The sequence below is a fragment of the Cibotium barometz genome, chromosome 38 (assembly GCF_041138505.1).
Source record: "Cibotium barometz isolate CiBa-2024 chromosome 38, ASM4113850v1, whole genome shotgun sequence".
Lineage (NCBI taxonomy): Eukaryota > Viridiplantae > Streptophyta > Polypodiopsida > Cyatheales > Cibotiaceae > Cibotium > Cibotium barometz.
This window is the reverse complement of record NC_141083.1, coordinates 20,706,273-20,727,492: the sequence shown is the minus strand read 5'-3', so window position 1 is coordinate 20,727,492 and position 21,220 is coordinate 20,706,273. Positions and strand designations below refer to the sequence as shown.

Here is a 21,220-nt window from a genome sequence, read left to right as displayed (position 1 = left end):
TCTCTCTCTCTCTCACACACACACACACCACCCCACCACCACAACTCTAAACACCTGCCAAATAATCTCATCCACGCCTCTGATTTTGCTCACCATTGTAGTATAGTGCCCTGTGCTGTATCCCATACACTCCAACCCCATATACATAGGTGCGATAATTGATCAATCCACATACTAAGTGGCTACATTAATCACCTCAGTGGTGCCCAATACTAAAAATTACTAAGTGGCAGCACTACTGAATCTCATGCACAACGTGACAGCATTGTGGCTCAACTAGTATACCTACAGATGACATGAATTCCATAAGCAAAGTGGCACTTTGTGATCAATCAATCAGCATAACACATAACCAGAAGCATTGATCAATCCCATATACTAAGTACCAGCAATTTATGGCTCATCTAGTAGATCTAGAGACTGTGGAAGCATGGGAAGCCCAGCTCAGGCACACTCTTAGCAAAGGAACGACTGTATACTCAGGAGATTCCAGCACCAACGGCTGGACTTCAGTTGGGGCAGACAATGTGCTCACCCACTCCATGCAGTTAAAGAGAGAAGCTCAAGATGAGGATGATGAAGCCCTTAAATGGGCAGCCCTCGAGAGACTGCCTACTTTCTACCGCCTGCGAACCTCCATCTGCAAAAAGTATGAAGGTGGCAAGGTGGTCGCCGAGCACATTGACGTCCGAAAGATGGGTCTTGTGGAGAGGCAGATGCTGCTGGAGAAGCTGGTCAAGGTTGCTGAGGAAGACAATGAGATGTTTCTAAAGAGACTCAGAAACCGGATTGACAAGTAACCTTTGAAAGATGATCTCTTGAGTTTCTGCAAATTTTTTACTCTACTTAAGTGCATCCAACAATCCAATTACTGTCATTTGTGTGAATTACCTTATGCCTCCCTTCGTGTTGACATGATGGCCTTTGAACCAGTGTGGGCATTGAATTGCCAACAGTGGAGGTGCGCTTCGAGAACCTCACAATAGAGACCAAGTGTCGAGTGGGGCGTAGAGCTTTGCCAAGCCTGTGGAATGTTATCAAAAATTTTGCAGAGGTTTTCTTCTTTAACAACCTATTTACCATAGGCTTTCACAAAAAGTTCAATGCAAAGTCTTTGCAGAGGTTTTACTCTCTATTATTAGCTTAAGTGAGAAATTCTCTCTCAAAATGTGCAATGCAGTAATGCTCATCAAAAGTCATCTTTCTTCTTATGTTGATGTGATCATATGGGGGTTTCACAGGGTCTTCTTAATTTAGCCCATCTAACTTCTAAGGAGGCGACAAGACTGACCATCTTGAAGGAAGTCAGTGGCATCATCAAACCTTGCAGGTGACTATCCCGAGCTGTCCCTGACAAGACATGGACAGTTTTCTTATGAAGTCATTGAACCCAAATGTTTGTTCCTTTACACTTAACATGAAACTTTCCTTCCCTCTGCAGGATGACACTTCTTCTAGGTCCACCTGGATCAGGGAAAACAAGCCTTCTTTTAGCTTTGGCTGGAAAATTAGATCCCACTTTGAAGGTAACATGGGTTGATGCAGTCACCTTATATCCCACGTTGCAATGTGCACTGAATGTGTTTTGTGAGCTTCTTTTGTGCTGCTGAGTAAAGTCTCACAATCATGAAAAAACCAAAGCAGAAAAGGGGCAGCATCACCTATAATGGGCATGCTCTTCACGAGTTTGTTCCTCAAAAGACATCTGCATACATCAGCCAAGATGACCTACATATAGGAGAAATGACTGTCAGAGAAACTCTGGATTTTTCTGCTTTGTCTCAAGGAGTTGGATCAAAATATGGTATGTCTTATCCTTTTGATTCAATCTCTGTAAAGCACTGCTTTTGATGCAATCTCAGTAGCTTTCCTTTGTCCGAGCACACACCATGCTAAAATATCTTAATGTTCCCAGATATGATGTTGGAACTTGCAAGGAGAGAGAAGAAATCTGGGATCATTCCAGACATGGAGATTGACGCTTTCATGAAGGTAAACACATCTTGCAACGTGATGCTTTTCAAGACCTCAGCCGTCTATTTTTGTAGGCAACTGATGTTCAGATGTCAGCCTCCTTTGACAGGCAACCTCCTTGGAAGGTCTAAATGGTAGCCTTCAAACTGATTACACCTTGAAGGTGAGCATGTGACATTGTTGACACCAAAAATAACTAGCGCTATTTGAAATCCATAAAGGTAAGAACATTGAAGTGCCGAATTACCTTTGACAAACTTGCATTTTGGTGATAAAGATCCTTGGTTTGGATGTCTGTGCTGATACCATGGTTGGTAATCCCCTGCGAAGAGGGGTATCAGGGGGACAGAAAAAGAGGGTTACCACAGGTATCTTGCAGTCAAATGCTGTGTATTAAGTTGGCCATAAACTGTCGTGTTGAGGCATTTGTTCTGAATATATACCCTCTTGTGATCCCAGGAGAGATGATTGTAGGACCCACTAAAACACTCTTCATGGATGAGATTTCCAATGGTCTCGACAGCTCCACCACCTTTCAGGTTGTCAAGTGCCTTCAACAGTTTGTGCATGTCTTGGAAGGGACCATCTTGATATCTCTGTTACAACCCCAGCCCGAGACCTTTGAGCTATTCGATGATGTGATCTTGCTTTCGGAAGGACACATTATCTATCATGGCCCAAGAGAGAGTGTCTTGGAGTTCTTTGAGAGCTGTGGCTTCAAGTGCCCAGACAGGAAAAGCATTCCAGATTTCTTGCAAGAGGTGAAGCTTCTGTATTTTTATGAACCGTGCCTACTCAAAGTAGAAATGTTTTTTAGATGAACTTATCTCTCTCTATCAAAATTATTGCAGATCACCTCTCGAAAAGACCAAGAGAAGTACTGGGTTGACAAGAAAAAGCACCATCAATTTGCATCGGCGAAAGAGTTTGCTGACAGATTTAAATGCTTTTATGTTGGTAGCCGCCTTGCCGATGAGCTTTCTCACCCATATCCAAGGGAAAGGAGCCACAAGGCAGCATTGGCATTTCAGAGGTATTCAGCCAATAAGATGCAACTCTTAAAGGCTTCCTTTGCTCGTGAATGGATTCTTATGAAGCGAAATTCTTTCATCTATATCTTCAAGGGTGTACAGGTTTGGCCCCTCTCTCTCTCTCTCTCTCTCTCTCTCTCTCTCTCTCTCTATATATATATATATATATATATGTATATGTATATATATATATATATATATATATGTATATGTATATATATATATATATATATATATGTATATGTATATATATATATATATATATGTATATATATATATATATATGTGTGTGTGTGTGTGTGTGGGGGGGGGGGGGGGGGGGGGACCTATATGAAGTATATCTTAATCCACACTGATTTTTTGGTTTCCCACCTTCTCTCCCATGCCATGGCGAGTGCTGACTGTCTCCATGTTTTCCAGCTTATTATTGTGGCATTTGTGGCAATGACTGTGTTCCTACGGACACGCCTCAGACCAGACTTGGAGGACGGAAATTACTACCTCGGAGCTCTGTTCTTCTCTTTAGTCATCATTACTTTCAATGGATTCGCAGAAATTTCCTTGACAATCTTGAGGCTCCCTGTGTTCTTCAAACAGCGCGACCTACTGTTTTACCCGGCATGGGCATACACATTACCGAGCTTCATCCTGCGGATTCCACAATCCATTATAGAGTCAGGCCTCTGGGTTTCCCTGACTTATTATGTGATTGGCTTTGCTCCAGAACCTGGCAGGTAGGAATGCCTTACCTTCCACTTGGACAACTTATCACTCATTGTTCATAGAACTACAATAGGCAAACATCATGTGATGTGTTTCCTTGGTATGCCCAGGTTTTTCAAGCAATATCTTCTTCTCTTCTTGATGCATCAAATGTCCTCTTCTCTTTTCCGCCTCATCGGAGGCATTTGTCAAACAATGATCTTGGCAAACACGGGGGGTTCCATTGTGCTACTCCTTATATTTATGCTTGGAGGCTTCATCATTCCAAGAGGTACAAGAATTTTCTACATTATTAAGTAGTGCTTCAGAGCATGCCCCTTTGAGATACTCCATTTATGGTTGATTTTTGATCTGCAGAGAAAATTCCCAAGTGGTGGATATGGGGATACTGGGTCTCACCTCTAGCATACGGAGAGACAGCTACAACAGTCAATGAATTTCTTGCTCCTCGATGGGTGGGGAAATATTGATTACCTGATTTGAATGCAAAAAAAAACCAATTTGATCTGCTCTCTCTCTCTCTCTCTGTCTCTCTCTCTCCACTATAAAATATATTGCATATTTATAAGTATATTTATATTTATTTAATTGATTTTTTAAATTAATATTTGTATGCATGGTTATATTTATATGAATGTTTATATTTATATTTTTTCTAACTTTCCTCACCCTTCTGTAACCCTGTGCCCGTTTGCATATCATTCTTGGGGAATAAAATCAATTCTGCAAGAAATACGGTTATAAGCTCACCCAATAGTCTTTCCTGTGTGCAGAATACAATCGTTGATGCTAAAACTAATGCCACTACTGGTCTATCACTACTAATAAACCGAGGGCTCCATACTGAATCTTACTACTACTGGATTGGTACTGGGGCCCTAATAGGGTTCATTGTCATCTTCAACCTCCTCTTAACAATGGCATTATCATGCTTCCCTGGTAAGTACAATGGTGTTGCAAACTTTGTTCTATAATCCTATTTTTTATGTACTATTTGGCCACCACTAACACATTTTGTTCTCGCGCTTGTGCAGCATGTAGCAGATCTAGATCTACAATCTCAGAAGAAACATTTGCTGAGATGCAATCTGACAAAGATAAAGTCAAAGAATTACTGATCAAGTCCACACACAGAATCTCAACACGGAAAGCCTTGTCCAAACCTTTGCCTACGTTTGACGAAGACATGGAGTGTAAGTATATGCTCCTTCTGCCATTTTATCTGATACTCTCAAAAGTAGAAGTAATCCAGGTCACTTTGACATCAAAGTGGCCTACATTAAGTTGGCAGTGGGCTCTTGCCCAAGTGGTCAGCTTGCTTCATTCCACCCTCGCAAAGAGGTGGTGAGTTCAGAAACCTGACCCCTCTTGAAAAAGAATTTATAAATAGAAGATTTTCAGAGTATTTTGCACATGAGCTCACACGGTGCAAGTAACCATCTGCAGTTGAAGTACAGATGCATCACATGGAAAGTGGCTCAGTATATTGCAACAAGTATGAATTTGAAGGCCTTGAGAAGGCCGCAGTGAACCGTGGGATGTCTCTTCCATTCATTCCTTTGTCTATTTCCTTTGAGGATGTCCGCTATTATGTAGATATGCCTGCGGTAAGGTTCTTTTTCCAGTATATAAAATAATGGCAAAATATCTGTATACAAATACAATACCAAGGGCTTCTCTTTCAGTAGTTGTGTAGGCCTTTTTGGGTTTGAACATTTTCATTTTAACATTGTAAAACAGCACTGCCTCTCTTGAATTTTAACATTTAATAATCTGAAGCCTTTTCAAACAAAAAGTTTCTTGTTGAACTTATTCAGGAGATGACGGCACAAGGAGTTCAGGACAGAAAGTTGCAACTGCTACAAGGAGTGACTGGATCTTTCCGACCTGGTGTACTAACTGCTTTGATGGGAGTAAGTGGAGCTGGAAAGACTACTCTCATGGATGTACTTGCAGGAAGGAAAACTGGTGGCTACATTGAAGGAGATATCCGCATATCGGGCTACCCAAAAGTGCAAGAGACATTCGCAAGAATCTCTGGCTACTGTGAGCAAACCGACATACACTCGCCTCAGGTCACTGTACGTGAATCGCTTATTTATTCCGCATGCCTTCGCCTGTCACCTGACATCAACAACTATACAAGAATGGTATGACATTTACCATATACTACATATGTACATACTCAATGGCATTAGACTCTCGATATTTTAAATCATTTTTGACATACTTTTTTCTCGCCAGATTTTTGTGGATGAGGTCATGGAGCTTGTTGAGTTGGAAAATTTGAGTGATGCCATGGTAGGGCTTCCAGGCATAAGTGGTCTCTCAACCGAGCAGCGTAAGAGGCTTACCATTGCTGTAGAGCTTGTAGCAAACCCTTCAATCATTTTCATGGATGAGCCCACTTCAGGATTGGATGCCAGAGCAGCTGCAATCGTAATGCGTGCTGTTAGAAACACAGTAAACACAGGACGAACTGTTGTTTGTACAATTCATCAGCCAAGCATTGAAATATTTGAAGCTTTTGATGAGGTAGGAAGACAAGCAGTGACTTGCCCCACGATGCCAGATTTTTTCATAGGAAATTGAGATTGAGTTTGATTGGAGCTTAATCAGCTTAATTACTTTCATACCGTTTGATTTTACAGCTATTGTTGATGAAACGTGGTGGCCAAGTTATCTATGCAGGGCCCTTGGGAAGACACTCTCACAAAGTCATTGAATACTTTGAGGTAACACACGCAGTTGAAAGACAACAAAATTTGTGTGTGTGCATGCACGTGTGAAGAAAGCACACTTTTGTTTTCAAGAAAAGGTCCTATGAGTTGAAAAAGAACCATCTACAAAAAGCATACTACAACCCTCAAACGAGGTCAAAAAATCAACCCTCCAAGGAGTTCAAGATACAATGCTCCTTGGCTCACCACTCTCACAGGGGGGCTACATCAGGAAAGAAAAGGGGGGACAGCCAGTCTGTGGATCACACAAAAAAAACACATCTCTCACCGGCGGGGGAGAGGCTATGACGAGAAGTGCCAACTAGGCGGTGAGAAGTCTGGAGGTAGATTTGCATGCCTAGGGGAAGATGTTGCAATCTCTGCTCCAGTCCCCTTGGCTCGCGAGGTTTTTAGAGCTGGTTTGGATGGAGAGCATTGGCAATCAGTCCTGAAGTGGAGATGCTCCAGGTGGGAGCAAATGTGCATCTCCGAGTACGACCACCCCCGTGGGTTTGCGTGCTATCTGCCGACGAACACCAATGCAACGACAAGGACAAGTGCACGCAAATATAGACCAGCTGGTGGCACACTAAACACTATCCACACAAGCCCAAAAACTCAAGCTTCTGCATGAAGTGTGAACCATCCAGCTACAGAGCTGCAAACTGTTGAGGAAGGTTTCTGGTGAGAGAATGAGTCCCGCTGCCCATGCAACCATTGCTCCTGCCATTCGGGGGAACTCTAGAACGTGGCTAATAGATCGCCCAATCACCAGGTAGAAGCCTGAAGTATTCCTTGGGAAGGCCAGCAAAACACACTGTAACTAGGAAGCCAGTAGCATCCGCTAGTGTGTCACTGAAAAAAGAGAACCCGTGCCTCCATCTAGTGAAGTACACATGGGTGCACCATACTGCAAGGGGCTCAACGACACGGTCTTCTAGAGTCGAAACTCATGTCGCCATTACCAAGGATCTGAATGTCGATGGTGTGCCCCTGTTCGCCGACCAGGTGGCTTGCAGGAGGTCGCTAATCTAACCCCAGGCCGGTCTGCTACCAACGACCTTTCAAACCAAGGTTGTGGCTTCCAATGAAGCCACCAAGAAGCCACCAAGCTGGAGAAAAGGAGGAGGCTGGCTTTGGAAAACAAGCAATTGTAGGCAACCTCAGTCAGGGCAGATGGAGCGGCTGCCATGGAATCCTCCAAAAGGGGAAAGACCATGGGCCACCAAAAACTGACAAATGAGGGCACAAGGTAACAAGGCTCAGCCAGAAACAGGAGAAAGAAGGCGGGAGACAAGGGAGGTGGGAAAAAACGAGGAATAGAAAAAAAGAGCAAAAAAGAGGAAGAAGAAACGGGGGGGAAAGGGGTAGAAACGGCACTTTTTTGGGGGGGGGGGGGGGGGCAGGGGGGCGGGGTGGTGTTTGGGCAGAGAAAAAACAGCAGAAAAAGCAGGGGTGGGAGGAGCAGCAACACACAGGAGGGGGGAGAGAAGCAGCAGAGAGAAAACGAGAGGCAAGAGGGCAACAGACAGAGAGAGGATAAGGGGGGCAGCGCAAGGAGGGATGGACAGCTGGCAGAAGGGCTGAGGGCTGGTGCATAGGGAGGGGGCGGCCACACAGGGGTAAGTACTGCAGCGTGCAAGTGGGAGCTCTGAAAACAAGTAGGACTGCTCTCTATGGCTTCAGCTACAGAAAACTAGAGTTAAGGTTTTCTGTTTACTCAGGCTGCAGGCTGAAAATTAGGATTTTACTGATTTTACAGATGCTAGACAGGAAACAACAGTGGAAATGATGTCTACAAAGCAGGTACAGTGCATACAGACCTGGTCGTAAAGCTTTAGGGCTGGTTGTACACTGGTCCCACAATTCGGGTTTAGTCGCACACTACGCAGAACTCGATGTTCAGCAAAGAGAAGCAGGTTCAGGCGTACAGCTGAGAGAATAGGGTCCTTTCAGTAGGCACATAGCTCATAAGGGGAAAAGAAAGGGAAGGGTGGCCAAGAATGGAAAGTGCTGACACTTGGCCACACTTTCCATCCTTGAGCCTACACACGTCACAATGGCTAGTCACACTAGCTTACTAATGATGACTCACATCCTGCTAAACATGATTAGGGGCGCATATCCATCATCATTTTCTATGTAGCCCCATGCAGAATGGTGGATGTCTACTATCGCATGGTGCCATGTCATGGCATGGTAAGGTTTGCACACTGTGGTGTGGTGCGGGAGCATCGTCAAGGGCAAAGGACTATCTCAGTAACTGCATACAAAACCCATTTGCATCAAGGGAAGAAGAGTACCTTAATAACTTCATACAAAACCCAGTTGCACAGAAAATGGTAATTAATGTGATGCTTCTTGCATGCATGTAGCAAGCAGTACTGCGTTGCAATGCAAGTTCATGCTCCCTTGTCCCTCAACAATCAGCTTTATCGCAATGCCTTTAAAGAGGCCTATATCCTTGCACTCCGCTTTCGAATGCTATTGCAGGCTGCTTAAAAGAGATGCAGCCTAAACCTACAGAAATACCCACAAGATTGAATGCCTGGTATCCAAACTATGGTAGAATCTGAGGCACAATAGCAACTAGCTAATCAAGGTCTTGCCTAGTATGTTGGTGATACCAATGTAACTTGGATGTATCTCAATACCTACATCTAGGCCCTCAGTTGATTGTCCTTTGACCTGCTGAACACACAAAACTTCATACCTAAAGTCCAAACTATTCTTGAAAAGGCAAATAAGACTCACAAGTCACAAGAAGCTGTTTCATACATTGCCTCAGTTATCAAAGGGACAAGTGTCTTCTGATGACAGCCTTAGAGAGAGAAAGAAAGAAAGAAGAAAGTTGTATTAACATCTTCAAAAGGCCAAAATGACCTATGAGACCAGAAGGTTACATCATATCCATGAGGTACATCATCCTAGGTGCAAAATAGTAATAAAGAAAGATAACAAAAATCGAGAACTATAAAATCTGATCTAGGTACATGAGCAGAGAGCTCTCATATCACCCTAATACATCCCTCATGGGCCGCTGTGACATGGTGCTCAAGGTGGTAAAACTGAGCTGGCGCAAGAAGGTCCTGCGATGATGGGAGATGATGGCCCGGATCCTCCTGTGGTGGCGTGGCCGTGGGCGAGGGCCATGGGGTCTGGGGCGTCGAGCTCTGCATAACTCAGTGGCTCTGTCGAGTGTCACACCCCTCGGCCGAAGTAGATGGTAAACCACTCTCCAAAATATCAAGCATTGTCACGTGCACGCCCGTGCCATGGCTAATCTTCAGCATGAACTAGCTTAATCGCTGATTAGTTAGCAGCCAAGTAGCATCAGAAGCATTACCATCAGTAGCAGAAGCATCTTCATCATCAGATTAGACTCATCATCAGGCTCATCATCAGCACCATAGCATTAGCAGCATCACATACAGTGCATGAGGGGCCTAGGCCACCCTGTCGGCAGCCAACAGAGACCTATCGGCAGCCTGCTGTGTGTCCAGGCTACAGGCGGCCAGTGAGTCCAGGGCATGGCATAAGGTGTGGATAACTCTAGGAAAAGTGCAGCATTAATGGCAGTAATTTCAGCATGTTTTGTCCACCAGAAGCAGGCCGACAGGCTGGTCAGATGGCCGACTGGTCCTCAAGCAACATATATAAGCATAACTCATAATTCAGCATTTCACAAGTCATAATTGGAGCATTCCATCATCTAGCAAGAGTAGAAGATCATGTAGAAGGGCACAGGGTCGGTCCATAGGCTGACCACAAGCCTCATTCATGTAAAAGCATCACTTACCTTTTTGTAACATAGTTATACAAGAAAACCCTGAGCACTAATCTCTCTTCTTCTCTCTCCTCTGTGTCTTAATCTAAGTTAATTAGCATCAACGTTCCTAAGTATGCTTAGGGCTGTGGATCAGTACAACAAGCATGGGGTTAATGAGTATGGCCAAGAGGTCTCCCTCAGTACGTCACGTGGAAAGGTAGCTCAATGGCGATGGAGATGTCCGGGATCTCGAGCTGATGAGGGGATCATGGCCAATGTCCAGGGGGCCGAGGGCATCGGGCAGACTGGAATGCAGAGGCCTGGTGCATCTCACTGTTGTGTGGGACCGGACCTTTTATTTTGCTACAGCCGGCCAACTCCATAGGGGCAGTCGGCCAGCTACATGCCTCCCTATATAAAGGCCACTTTCCCTCATCACTTGCAATCCAATTCATTGATTCACCAGGCACACTTGTTCTTTACCCATCTGTTGGTTGGTATTTGCCATTGTAAAGCCTCTCGCTACATAATAAAGATGTTTATTGTCTGATGTCTCTCTCTCTCTTTGCCTCTCTCCCTCTCTCCTATGTTTTGATTCCGCATTGTGAAACTTTATCATGGTATCAGAGCTCGGCATATGGTCCTGGGCGGCCCTAGCCTTTATTGATCAAGGTGCTCGAATTGAAGATTGAAGGAGGGTGTTGGAGGTGGAAATTATCGTAGCTACTCTCGGGTTATCGCATGACTAGAACTGGTGGATTATCCCATTTGCAAGAGCATGGGAAGTCAAAGAGCCATATATAGGGTGTGGTGGCACCTTGTCATAGATATCTCCTCCTGCCGGGTTTTTGGGGGAAGCAACGGCTGGGAGATGGGAACCCAGCCACCAACATTGCTCAGTGCCCTGGGGTGGTGTTGCGTGCTGTTGCTGTGTGACTTTGACATGGTATCAGAGTTTATGGATTGGATGAGTTCCAAGTTCATTGTTCGAGGTTTTTTGGACGTGGTGTTCACCGTCTATTGCTGGGGATGATGGGCGCGGTGTTTTCCGTAGACCTGGACATCTCGTCAATGTAGAGGCCAAAAAGAGTGGCTAATAGAGGGCAGCCCTGTTTCACCCCAATAGTGCTGGAAATCTCTTGCGATGTACATCCCGGGGCTCTCATTCGTCCGGTGACAGACTCAAAATGGACCTCGGTGTAATGTGAGATGGGGATGGTGGCAGGGGGAGAGAGAAAGAGAGATTTTATCAATGTCTATGAAAGGCCAAACATGGCCTATGAATAATGAGAACAAATACAATATGACAATTGTAAAGGTCTTAGCCAAATCTGTGGTCCAGCAAAAGAAAACATTCAAAAGAAAGAAGAATCCTACTAATCATCTAACAAAGCTACGATGTCAAGCATCAAATACATTCATCTCAACTAAAAACAGGGATCTGTTCTTGGTATGGGTTTGAGTTTTGATTTTTGCAGAAATTTTCAATGAGCTCTACCCTCACGATAAGATTGCCCACTTGCTTTCCTTGTGAGCTGCTCAAACTTAGGCTAATTCTAAATTCTTCTGGCTAAGTTGCATTGGGGTCAATTCCTTTGTCATCCATATATTTGAGAGAGAGCGAGAGAGAGAGAGAGAGAGAGAGAGAGAGTCCGGTGGAAGCGACAATTAATTAAACACATTTAATTGATGAAGATGCATATTGAGACCAGTTAACATGCACACATGACACAGCATGGGATCCCATTGGGGAGGCATCCCTCCTGCCCCTCCGCATTTTGGGAGTATTTGCTTTACTTCATATGAGAATGAAAAAAACAAAGCTTAAATCTGCATATATACGTTACCTCTTCATGATCTCATGTGTTTCTTACCAAACGGGGAACTTTAGTGTCAAATGCCACCTGCAGCAGTCAAAGGACCATTGCCTAATTTGTGTCTGCTGAAGATGGGTGCCTGTGTTATGGTTTTATTCAGGTTCCATATGAAGGGGTTGCTGAAGTGTGATGCTGAAAATGTGTGCTGTGTGCGCGCGCGCGTGCGCATGTGTGTGTGTGTGGGGGGGGGGGGGGATCACACCCCTTTTCCCTAGTCGGCTGACCAACTACTGGCTGGGCTCTTGACGAAAGCTACACCCCTTTTTTAAGGGACTTAAGCCCACAGCCAGGACGTTTTGGGTGCCCCTACACCCCCACACAAGGGCTGGCTGCAAAGGCTTCAAAACGCACATTCCCTGGCTGCTACTTGCACGTCATCTAGCCTTCATCAGCTCCCAGTTTCCAGTGTCTCTTCAAGATTCGTTCCTTTCATTCTCATATGCCAATGCCTCCAAGTGGCTATAACCCCTCATAGGTGTGCACCTGCATCTACCCTCCGTGCAAACTTTAAACTAAAACAGTCCTAAACAACCCTCTATATGTCCTCATGAAGCCGTGACACAAGCATTGAGAGAGAGAGAGAGTAAAACCGGTCTATGGACACATAAAGCGGTAATTCATTCACAAATAACCTGGACTTACTCAGACACACAATCACAGAATCCTTGCTCCCTCGCTCAACAACACATTGGCCCCGAAGTCCGGCGCCCCTTGCAGTATTTCTTTATTGTTAAAAAGTTGGAAAATACAAAGCACGAGTGCAACAGAGCACTCTACTTGCACCAGCTGAGTTTTACAAATTCTGGGAGAAATTTGCCATAACTGCACTAAAACTGTTCCATAACATCTCAGAATGAGTCCCAACTGACAGGCTCACTTCCATAGGCATCAGACTACCCAATGGAGTCCAAAACATCACAATTCAGCTTGCTGTAATTTTCTGCACATACCTGTTTTCAGCTCTGTTTTCAGCCCAAATTAACCCTTGTACTGTCCTGGAGGACTTTAGCAAAGTCCTACTGCATTCTGGCATCAACCGGGCAACATAACAGCCCAAAAACAGCACCTAAACAGTGCTGAAACAGCGTTGTATTGAAGAGGTTATTACTCTCTTCCGTCCCTGCTTTGGTGTAGAAACTACCTACACCGGTTCCTGTTCAAGGAGGCAACTAGCCTCTGCATATAAGCATGAAATTCACACAACTGTACCTGATTTTATCTGATGAGAGCATTACCATAGTCTGCAAGAGAGAGAGAGAGAGAGAGAGAGAGAGAGAGAGAGAGGCTGTGGGGAGCAAGCTCAACCCTCAATACATGAGTTGCAGGGCAAGGGAGTGCACCACAATAGCTCTTAACCTGCAACAATCCAGCATAATGGCTGCAAATGAGCCTCATTCAGCCCAAAATCCCACGCTTCCCCCTTCCCAATGTGGAAAATGCACATAAATTTGACACTTGGCACATTTTTAAGCCTTTTCCACGTGCAATCTTCCAAGCTAAAAATCTCCTGACTGGTTCACACTCTCACAACAGTCCTTTGCCAGCTTTTGGTCCCCTTGACATTCCGCACAAACTGACGCGAACACTTTTCAATTCCGACACTGCCCAAAATAGCAGTTCCCTAGATTTTAGGGATGATGTCATCTGCATTCCTTCTGGTCTCCTGACCATCTTTGACCACTATGGTCACTTCAGAATTTGCTTAAAGTTCAAGATACATTCACATTTCGGTGGCGGCCACTTACTAGTGTAAACCGGCCTATGCCCTCATTCAGTAGCCATGTCCTGGACACTGTCATTCATCTTTCAGCGCCCATGTCCTGGACACTGTCATCCATCTTTCAGTGCCCATGTCCTGGACACTGTCATTCAATTCATCTTTCAATGCCCATGTCCTGGACACTGTCATTCATCTTTCAGTGCAGTTCTCAGGCTTAGCCAACCACTGGTCCAAAGTCCCACTGGCTGACCCATTCTGACATTGCAATGGCCCAAGCCCTTCCAAGAGATCCCGGGGGAAAACAACAGCAACCAAAGAGAAAGAAAAGAAAAATATATATTTATAAAGAAATGTAAATAAGGAAAGCAACTGCAAAAAGTTTCACCTCCTGGTGACATACCCCCCTCTTGAAAGAAGCAAGCGACCTCGATTGCAAGTCCACATGCAAACGGATGACTTGTGACTTTTCCAAGGCATATTTGACCTTCTTATACGCTTCTTGCCATCCCTCAACATACCGATCTGCTTCAAATATCTTATCCTTTGTCTGCAGAATGGGAGGTACTTTCTTGCCACCTTCAACAATTTCAAAAGGCGCCTTGCCAGTAGAGGAATGCACTGTATTGTTGTAAGCATACTCTACTAATGGCAAATTATGCTCCCAAGCTGCCTTATGTTCTAACACATAACATTTCAGCAGATCCAAGACAGTAGAGTGCTTCAAATCTATAATGCTAAACATTTCTGCTCCTTGCAAACGGTCAAGAATATCATCTATGCGCGGAATCGGAAATCTATTCTTGATCGTGTTCTTGTTCAAGGCTCTGTAGTCAATACACATTCGCCATGAACCGTCTTTCTTCTGTACCAATAACACAGGTGAACAAAACGGAGAACTACTAGGTTGAATTAGTCCCTTTTGTAACAGCTCATTAACCTGTGTCATAATCTCTTTCTGCTGGGCTGCACTAACCCTGTATGGTGGCCTATTGGGTGGACTAGACCCTGGAATAAGATCTATGGCATGATCCTCTGGCCTCTCAGGGGGTAACTCTCCTGATAAAGACTCTGAAAAACAGTCTCTGAACGTATCCAAGAAAGCTTTTCTACCTTCATCTAGTGTAGACAAATCAGTTTCAACTTCATTCACTTGCTTTGCAAAAACCAAGTACGCAGAAAGATGATTTTTCATTACTGAAGTTATGGCAGAAGCAGAAATAACTGGGACAGACTCTCCTTTCAGCTTCACATCCAGAACATGAGTCTTGTCCCTATGTACAATTGTGATTTTCCTGTTGAAAGCATCCAACACTACATGTTTCCTATGACACCACGGAATTCCCAACAGGACATCACATCCTTCCAAGGGCATGATAAGAAACTCCTCTGTGTCCACATAACTCTGTATATGCATGCGAAGTTTGCCAAGTATAGGAGTGACAAGAACTGAATGCCCAGGTCATGCCAAATCAGCCTGTCCAACTGGTCCCATCTCTTCAGCACGAATTCCCAACTTGGCTGCCAATGCGGGTGAAATAAAGTTGGCTCGAGCACCAGGGTCAAAGAAAATCAGCACTGTAGCATCTCTGATTTTACCCCATGCTCTGCACAATTCTGTAGCATTATCACATGGCTGGTTACCAACCATGTCAGGTACCAATCCTGCACTCGGCATTGTCTTCTTCTTGGGTGGCCCTTCTTTATCCTCCGCATCTTTTGCTGACTGTTGTGGACATTTTGTAGCCATATGCCCTTTCTGTTCACAGATGAAACATTTTCCAGCCTGCATCAATGCCTCTCTCTTCAAATGACTTGCCATAGAGTGGCCTCTTCTGTCCTTTGCCTTGACCAGCACTTTTCTGAGGCTGTGACTGCCAAGTCTTCTTCTCAAATGGCTTCTTTCTATAGAATGGTCTAGGTGGGAAATCCCTCTTCACAACTGGTTCCTGTTTGCCCTGAGGTTCCTTGTTCACTGTGTTCTTAAAGCCACGTGAACCTCCCTGTAGCAATGCATTAGCCATGTTTGCATTCTCAATGAGCTGAGTCATATTAGAAACATTGGTTTTACTGTAATAATCCCTGATTTCTTTGGGCAAACCACAGCAATACTTCTCTATTTGCTCTGACAATGGCACTGTCCTGTAGGAAGTTACTGGCAAGAGTGCATCCCAAAACTTCTTATTATACTCTTCCAAATTTACACAGTTGGCTGCATCAAGTTTGTGCCATGCTGTCATAACATCCACTTCAAAAGTATTTGTAAGCCAGGCAAAAGAGAACTGCTGCTTAAACTGAACCCATGTAGCAGGTGCTTGTCCTTGCATCAACAGTGAGGTCCACCACTGCAATGCATTACCTTTCAAGAAAGTAGCAGCCTTCCGCACCTTAGAAGACTCTGTAAAGTTACCTCCAGTGTATGCTGCATCAAACTGCTGAATAAAAGTCAACGCTTTCAATTTGTCCTGCATCCCACTGAAAGTCTCAAACTTTACTGCTTGTCCTCCTCCTTTGTAATCCTTTTGCACCTTTTCTGCATCAGTCCTTACTGCTCTTTGTCCACTAGGTTGAGAAAATTCAGCCACACTGACAGGTGCTGGGGGCCCCAAAGCTGGACTAAAATAAGCTTGAAATCCGGGCTGCACACCTATATTGGCATAAAGAGGGTTCACAGCTTCCATAGGCATCATTCCTGGTGACCCTCTTGACATCAGTCCTGGCAAAACCGTGGGCGGCCTAGCCATGGCCTGGAAAACAGACCCACCACCAAAATAGCCAGGCTGGGGAGCAACGAATGGAGGAATGGTCGGCATGACCTTTTGCACATTACTGCCCTGGCCATTAAATGCCTGTACCTGTGCCTGGGTAACATGTTGCACTGGATCAGCTAGTATCACAGGTGCCTGCTCAACATGCTCTACCCTCATTTGCAACTGTTCTTGTGCCCTCTCTATTGCATGCTGGGATGCTTCAACCTGGGAATCCCCTGTACGTGACTGCAAAAATTTCTTCATTCTGGGATTCTTAACTAGCTGCTGAAAAGTTCCAAGCATGCTAAGAAGCTGTGCCTGAAACAAATCCTCCTGTTCCTGTTCTTCCTCTAACAAGGCTGGCTGTACTACTGGCTCCGTCCGAGCATAGGCTGACACCTGGGCACCTATCACCTCTATATGCTGTCTGCGAGTAGAAGAGGAACTCTCTTCGGCAGGGAGCTTGTCTTTCCCTTTGTCTGTCATACTGTCAACTGAAAGTTTAAGAGAACCTGTATCCAAAGAAAGAGACCGTACTCTTTCTCACCTGTAATCAGTTGTACCTCACTATGTGTGTCTCCTGTTCACCCAATCCAATCCGTGTCCGGGCTCTTGCAGAAAAGAGGACCCTAACCCGGCAATGGAACCATAAAACCGGTCTATGGACACATAAAGCGGTAATTCATTCACAAATAACCTGGACTTACTCAGACACACAATCACAGAATCCTCGCTCCCTCGCTCAACAACACATTGGTCCCGAAGTCCAGTGCCCCTTGCGGTATTTCTTTATTGTTAAAAAGTTGGAAAATACAAAGCACGAGTGCAACAGAGCACTCTACTTGCACCAGCTGAGTTTTACAAATTCTGGGAGAAATTTGCCAGCATAACTGCACTAAAACTGTTCCATAACATCTCAGAATGAGTCCCAACTGACAGGCTCACTTCCATAGGCATCAGACTACCCAATGGAGTCCAAAACATCACAATTCAGCTTGCTGTAATTTTCTGCACAGACCTGTTTTCAGCTCTGTTTTCAGCCCAAATTAACCCTTGTACTGTCCTGGAGGACTTTAGCAAAGTCCTACTGCATTCTGGCATCAACCGGGCAACATAACAACCCAAAAACAGCACCTAAACAGTGCTGAAACAGCGTTGTATTGAAGAGGTTATTACTCTCTTCCGTCCCTGCTTTGGTGTAGAAACTACCTACACCGGTTCCTGTTCAAGGAGGCAACTAGCCTCTGCATATAAGCATGAAATTCACACAACTGTACCTGATTTTATCTGATGAGAGCATTACCATAGTCTGCAAGAGAGAGAGAGAGAGAGAGAGAGAGAGAGAGAGGCTGTGGGGAGCAAGCTCAACCCTCAATACATGAGTTGCAGGGCAAGGGAGTGCACCACAATAGCTCTTAACCTGCAACAATCCAGCATAATGGCTGCAAATGAGCCTCATTCAGCCCAAAATCCCACGCTTCCCCCTTCCCAATGTGGAAAATGCACATAAATTTGACACTTGGCACATTTTTAAGCCTTTTCCACATGCAATCTTCCAAGCTAAAAATCTCCTGACTAGTTCACACTCTCACAACAGTCCTTTGCCAGCTTTTGGAACCCTTGACATTCAGCACAAACTGACGCGAACACTTTTCAATTCCGACACTGCCCAAAATAGCAGTTCCCTAGATTTTAGGGATGATGTCATCTGCATTCCTTCTGGTCTCCTGACCATCTTTGACCACTACGGTCACTTCAGAATTTGCTTAAAATTCAAGATACATTCACATTTCGGTGGCAGCCACTTACTAGTGTAAACCGGCCTATGCCCTCATTCAGTGGCCATGTCTTGGACACTGTCATCCATCTTTCAGTGCCCATGTCCTGGACACTGTCATTCATCTTTCAGTGCAGTTCTCAGGCTTAGCCAACCACTGGTCCAAAGTCCCACTGGCTGACCCATTCTGACATTGCAATGGCCCAAGACCTTCCAAGAGATCCCGGGGGAAAACAACAGCAACCAAAGAGAAAGAAAAGAAAAATATATATTTATAAAGAAATGTAAATAAGGGAAAGCAACTGCAAAAAGTTTCACCTCCTGGTGACAGGAGGGGGGAGGGAGGGGGGGGGGGGGGGTAAGTAGTTTAAAGCCAGATTGAAATGCGAAAGTCACAAGGCAGAATCCCTACAATCTGCAAATTCTTGCTGTGTAGCTCTGCACACCACTTCTGAACGATTGGCTCATTCATACCTCTTATACAAGAGCCAATACCTTACCATACATAACAAGCTCCAAACCCAAAGGCTCAAGCTGGCTCATGTCTGACTCTTGTTATCAGAGTCCACTTACATCATTTAAGATGTGAGACAGGGCTACGTAGGGATCCAAGTCCCAAAGCACATGCAGCAATTGGCGAGATGGGGGATTCTGAGATAGAGGAGCACTATCTTATCACGTGCCCTTTCCACCATGAGATCCAGAGTAAAGATCATTCCCATTTCGGAGGGTCTAGGGGCTCATTTCCATGAATTGATAACTCCAGCCAAATGTTCATGGCCTCAAAAATGCAGAGGATAATAGAAAGCATGCCTAGGTATTCCCACGATACCCTTCCATGTGCCCTAGTCAGGCATATTGTTCCACAGCCTAGGACACAGACATGTTATTAGTGTTGTCTAAATAGTTTGCTCACTTACCACTCGCTCAAGTGTTCCTAATACTTGACACTTTCCTGTAGCATGTATTATAGCAGAACTATCGGGTTAAAATAACTGAACTTCAAACTATGATGCTTTAAACAGGCTTTTCCAGGAATTTCAAAAATCAAAGAGAAATGTAACCCTGCTACATGGATGCTCGAGGTAACCTCCATTACGGCAGAGCAGCGACTTGGAGTAGACTTTGCTGACCTCTATAAGAAGTCACATCTTTCAAAGTAAGTATCCCCCTTCTATCAGCTGACAACAACAGCTGTCTAGTAGAAAAATGCTGTAGAGATGATAGCTTTCTTGACCTTGCTGACAGGCGTAACATGGAGATGGTCAAGAGGCTCAGTTTGCCAGCTCCAGGATCGAAGGATCTCTACTTCCCTACACAGTTTTGCCAAACCTCATGGAGGCAGTTCAAGATCCTCTTGTGGAAGCAGCAATTAACTTACTGGCGCAGTCCAGGGTACAATTTGGTCCGTTTTTCCTTCACTTTCATGTCCGCCCTAATGTTTGGTACATTGTTCTGGCAACTGGGTCCAAAAATGTAAGTATCTTAAATGATAATCATGTTGGACCCTTTTTTTCTTCTTCTTTTTTCTGCCTTACGGCCCAAGATCCTCCCGTAGTTTTTCACTGCCCGTAGGCGATGCCGCCGAGGAAGCACCTTGTGGGGTTTTGAACCTAGGACCTCCTGGTCCTAGGCAAACACCTTCACCATTTGGGCTATCACCTCATTGGCTTCAAGCCTTATGTTTTAAACCATGCTTTGTCCTTACTTTTTAAAATTTTTATCCTGAATTGCTGCACATGACTTGTACTGTTGGAACAGAAAGAAGCAGCAAGACCTCCTCACCATCATGGGGGCTATGTATGGTGCGACGTTATTCTTGGGAATTAACAATTGCTCAACAGTACAGCCAGTAATATCTGTTGAGAGAACTGTTTTTTATAGAGAGCGAGCAGCCGGAATGTATTCTGCAATGGCATATGCATTGTCTCAGGTGAGTCTCTCTCTCTACTGATACCATCTATAAGCTTCCCCCATTTTGAAGAGCCATGCTGCATAACAATTTAAAAGCTGTTTTGTAACAATTCAAAGGCTGTTTTTCAGGTGGTCATTGAGTGTCCCTATGTGTTGGGCCAGACAATTATGTATGCAGCAATTGTTTACTCCATGATGGGCTTTGAATGGGTGATGTATAAGGTTTTGTGGTTTGTTTTCACAATGTTCTGCACCTTCCTCTACTTCACCTACTACGGAATGATGGCTGTCTCCATTTCACCCAACCATCAAGTGGCAACCATTGTGTCATCGGCCTTCTATGCGGTCTTCAATCTCTTCTCTGGGTTCCTCATGCCTAGGCCAGTAAGTGCTCAAGACAACTACATAATCTCATTGTTTACTTCATTCACATCAATCTCAAGATTTTGGGTTGCACTTTGTGCAGAGTTTACCTCAGTGGTGGTCTTGGTACTACTGGCTGTGTCCTACAGCATGGACCGTAAGCGGTCTCATTACCTCTCAATATGGGGACAGGGTTGAGCAAATTGAGTGCAGTGATGGAAAGGGAGGCATTGTTTCACTACACATCAGAGGCTTTTTGAGCCATAACTATGGCTTTCATGAGGACTTCTTGGGGCAAGTTGCAATGGTGCTCATATTCTTGCCCATCTTCTTCGCTGTCATGTTCATTTTCTTTGTGAAGACTTTGAACTTCCAACGCAGATGAGAGGGAAATGCTGCTAACGCGAGAGCTGGCTGGGCCATGTTTGGACATTCAAATGGGTGATACAAAGGAGACCATGCTGTATGGATGTACATGGATGGACATGTGTGTACATTCAAATGAGGAGGCCATCCACATGGATGCTCTATAGCTCAATCGGGTCATGTTTCAACATCCATCCATCATGGGTAATACAACAGCGGATCATACTGTATGTATGTAC

General features: G+C 44.7%; 1 protein-coding gene across 1 annotated transcript; it reads left to right on the top strand.

Annotated features, from left to right (window-relative positions):
- The first annotated feature begins 304 nt into the window (after positions 1 to 304).
- LOC147616449 (ABC transporter G family member 35-like) lies at positions 305 to 21,000 on the top strand. The gene is made up of 25 exons (XM_086777163.1): positions 305 to 796; positions 934 to 1,054; positions 1,242 to 1,330; positions 1,442 to 1,526; positions 1,645 to 1,804; positions 1,916 to 1,992; positions 2,084 to 2,137; positions 2,252 to 2,342; positions 2,434 to 2,735; positions 2,826 to 3,107; positions 3,426 to 3,739; positions 3,839 to 3,999; positions 4,086 to 4,183; positions 4,502 to 4,667; positions 4,763 to 4,921; positions 4,981 to 5,072; positions 5,186 to 5,335; positions 5,546 to 5,878; positions 5,973 to 6,263; positions 6,380 to 6,463; positions 19,364 to 19,497; positions 19,587 to 19,814; positions 20,100 to 20,271; positions 20,382 to 20,636; positions 20,719 to 21,000. Exons 1-25 carry the CDS (start codon positions 396 to 398, stop codon positions 20,998 to 21,000), a joined length of 4,581 nt encoding a protein of 1,526 aa, XP_086633289.1. The 5' UTR covers positions 305 to 395.
- The last annotated feature ends 220 nt before the right edge of the window (positions 21,001 to 21,220 follow it).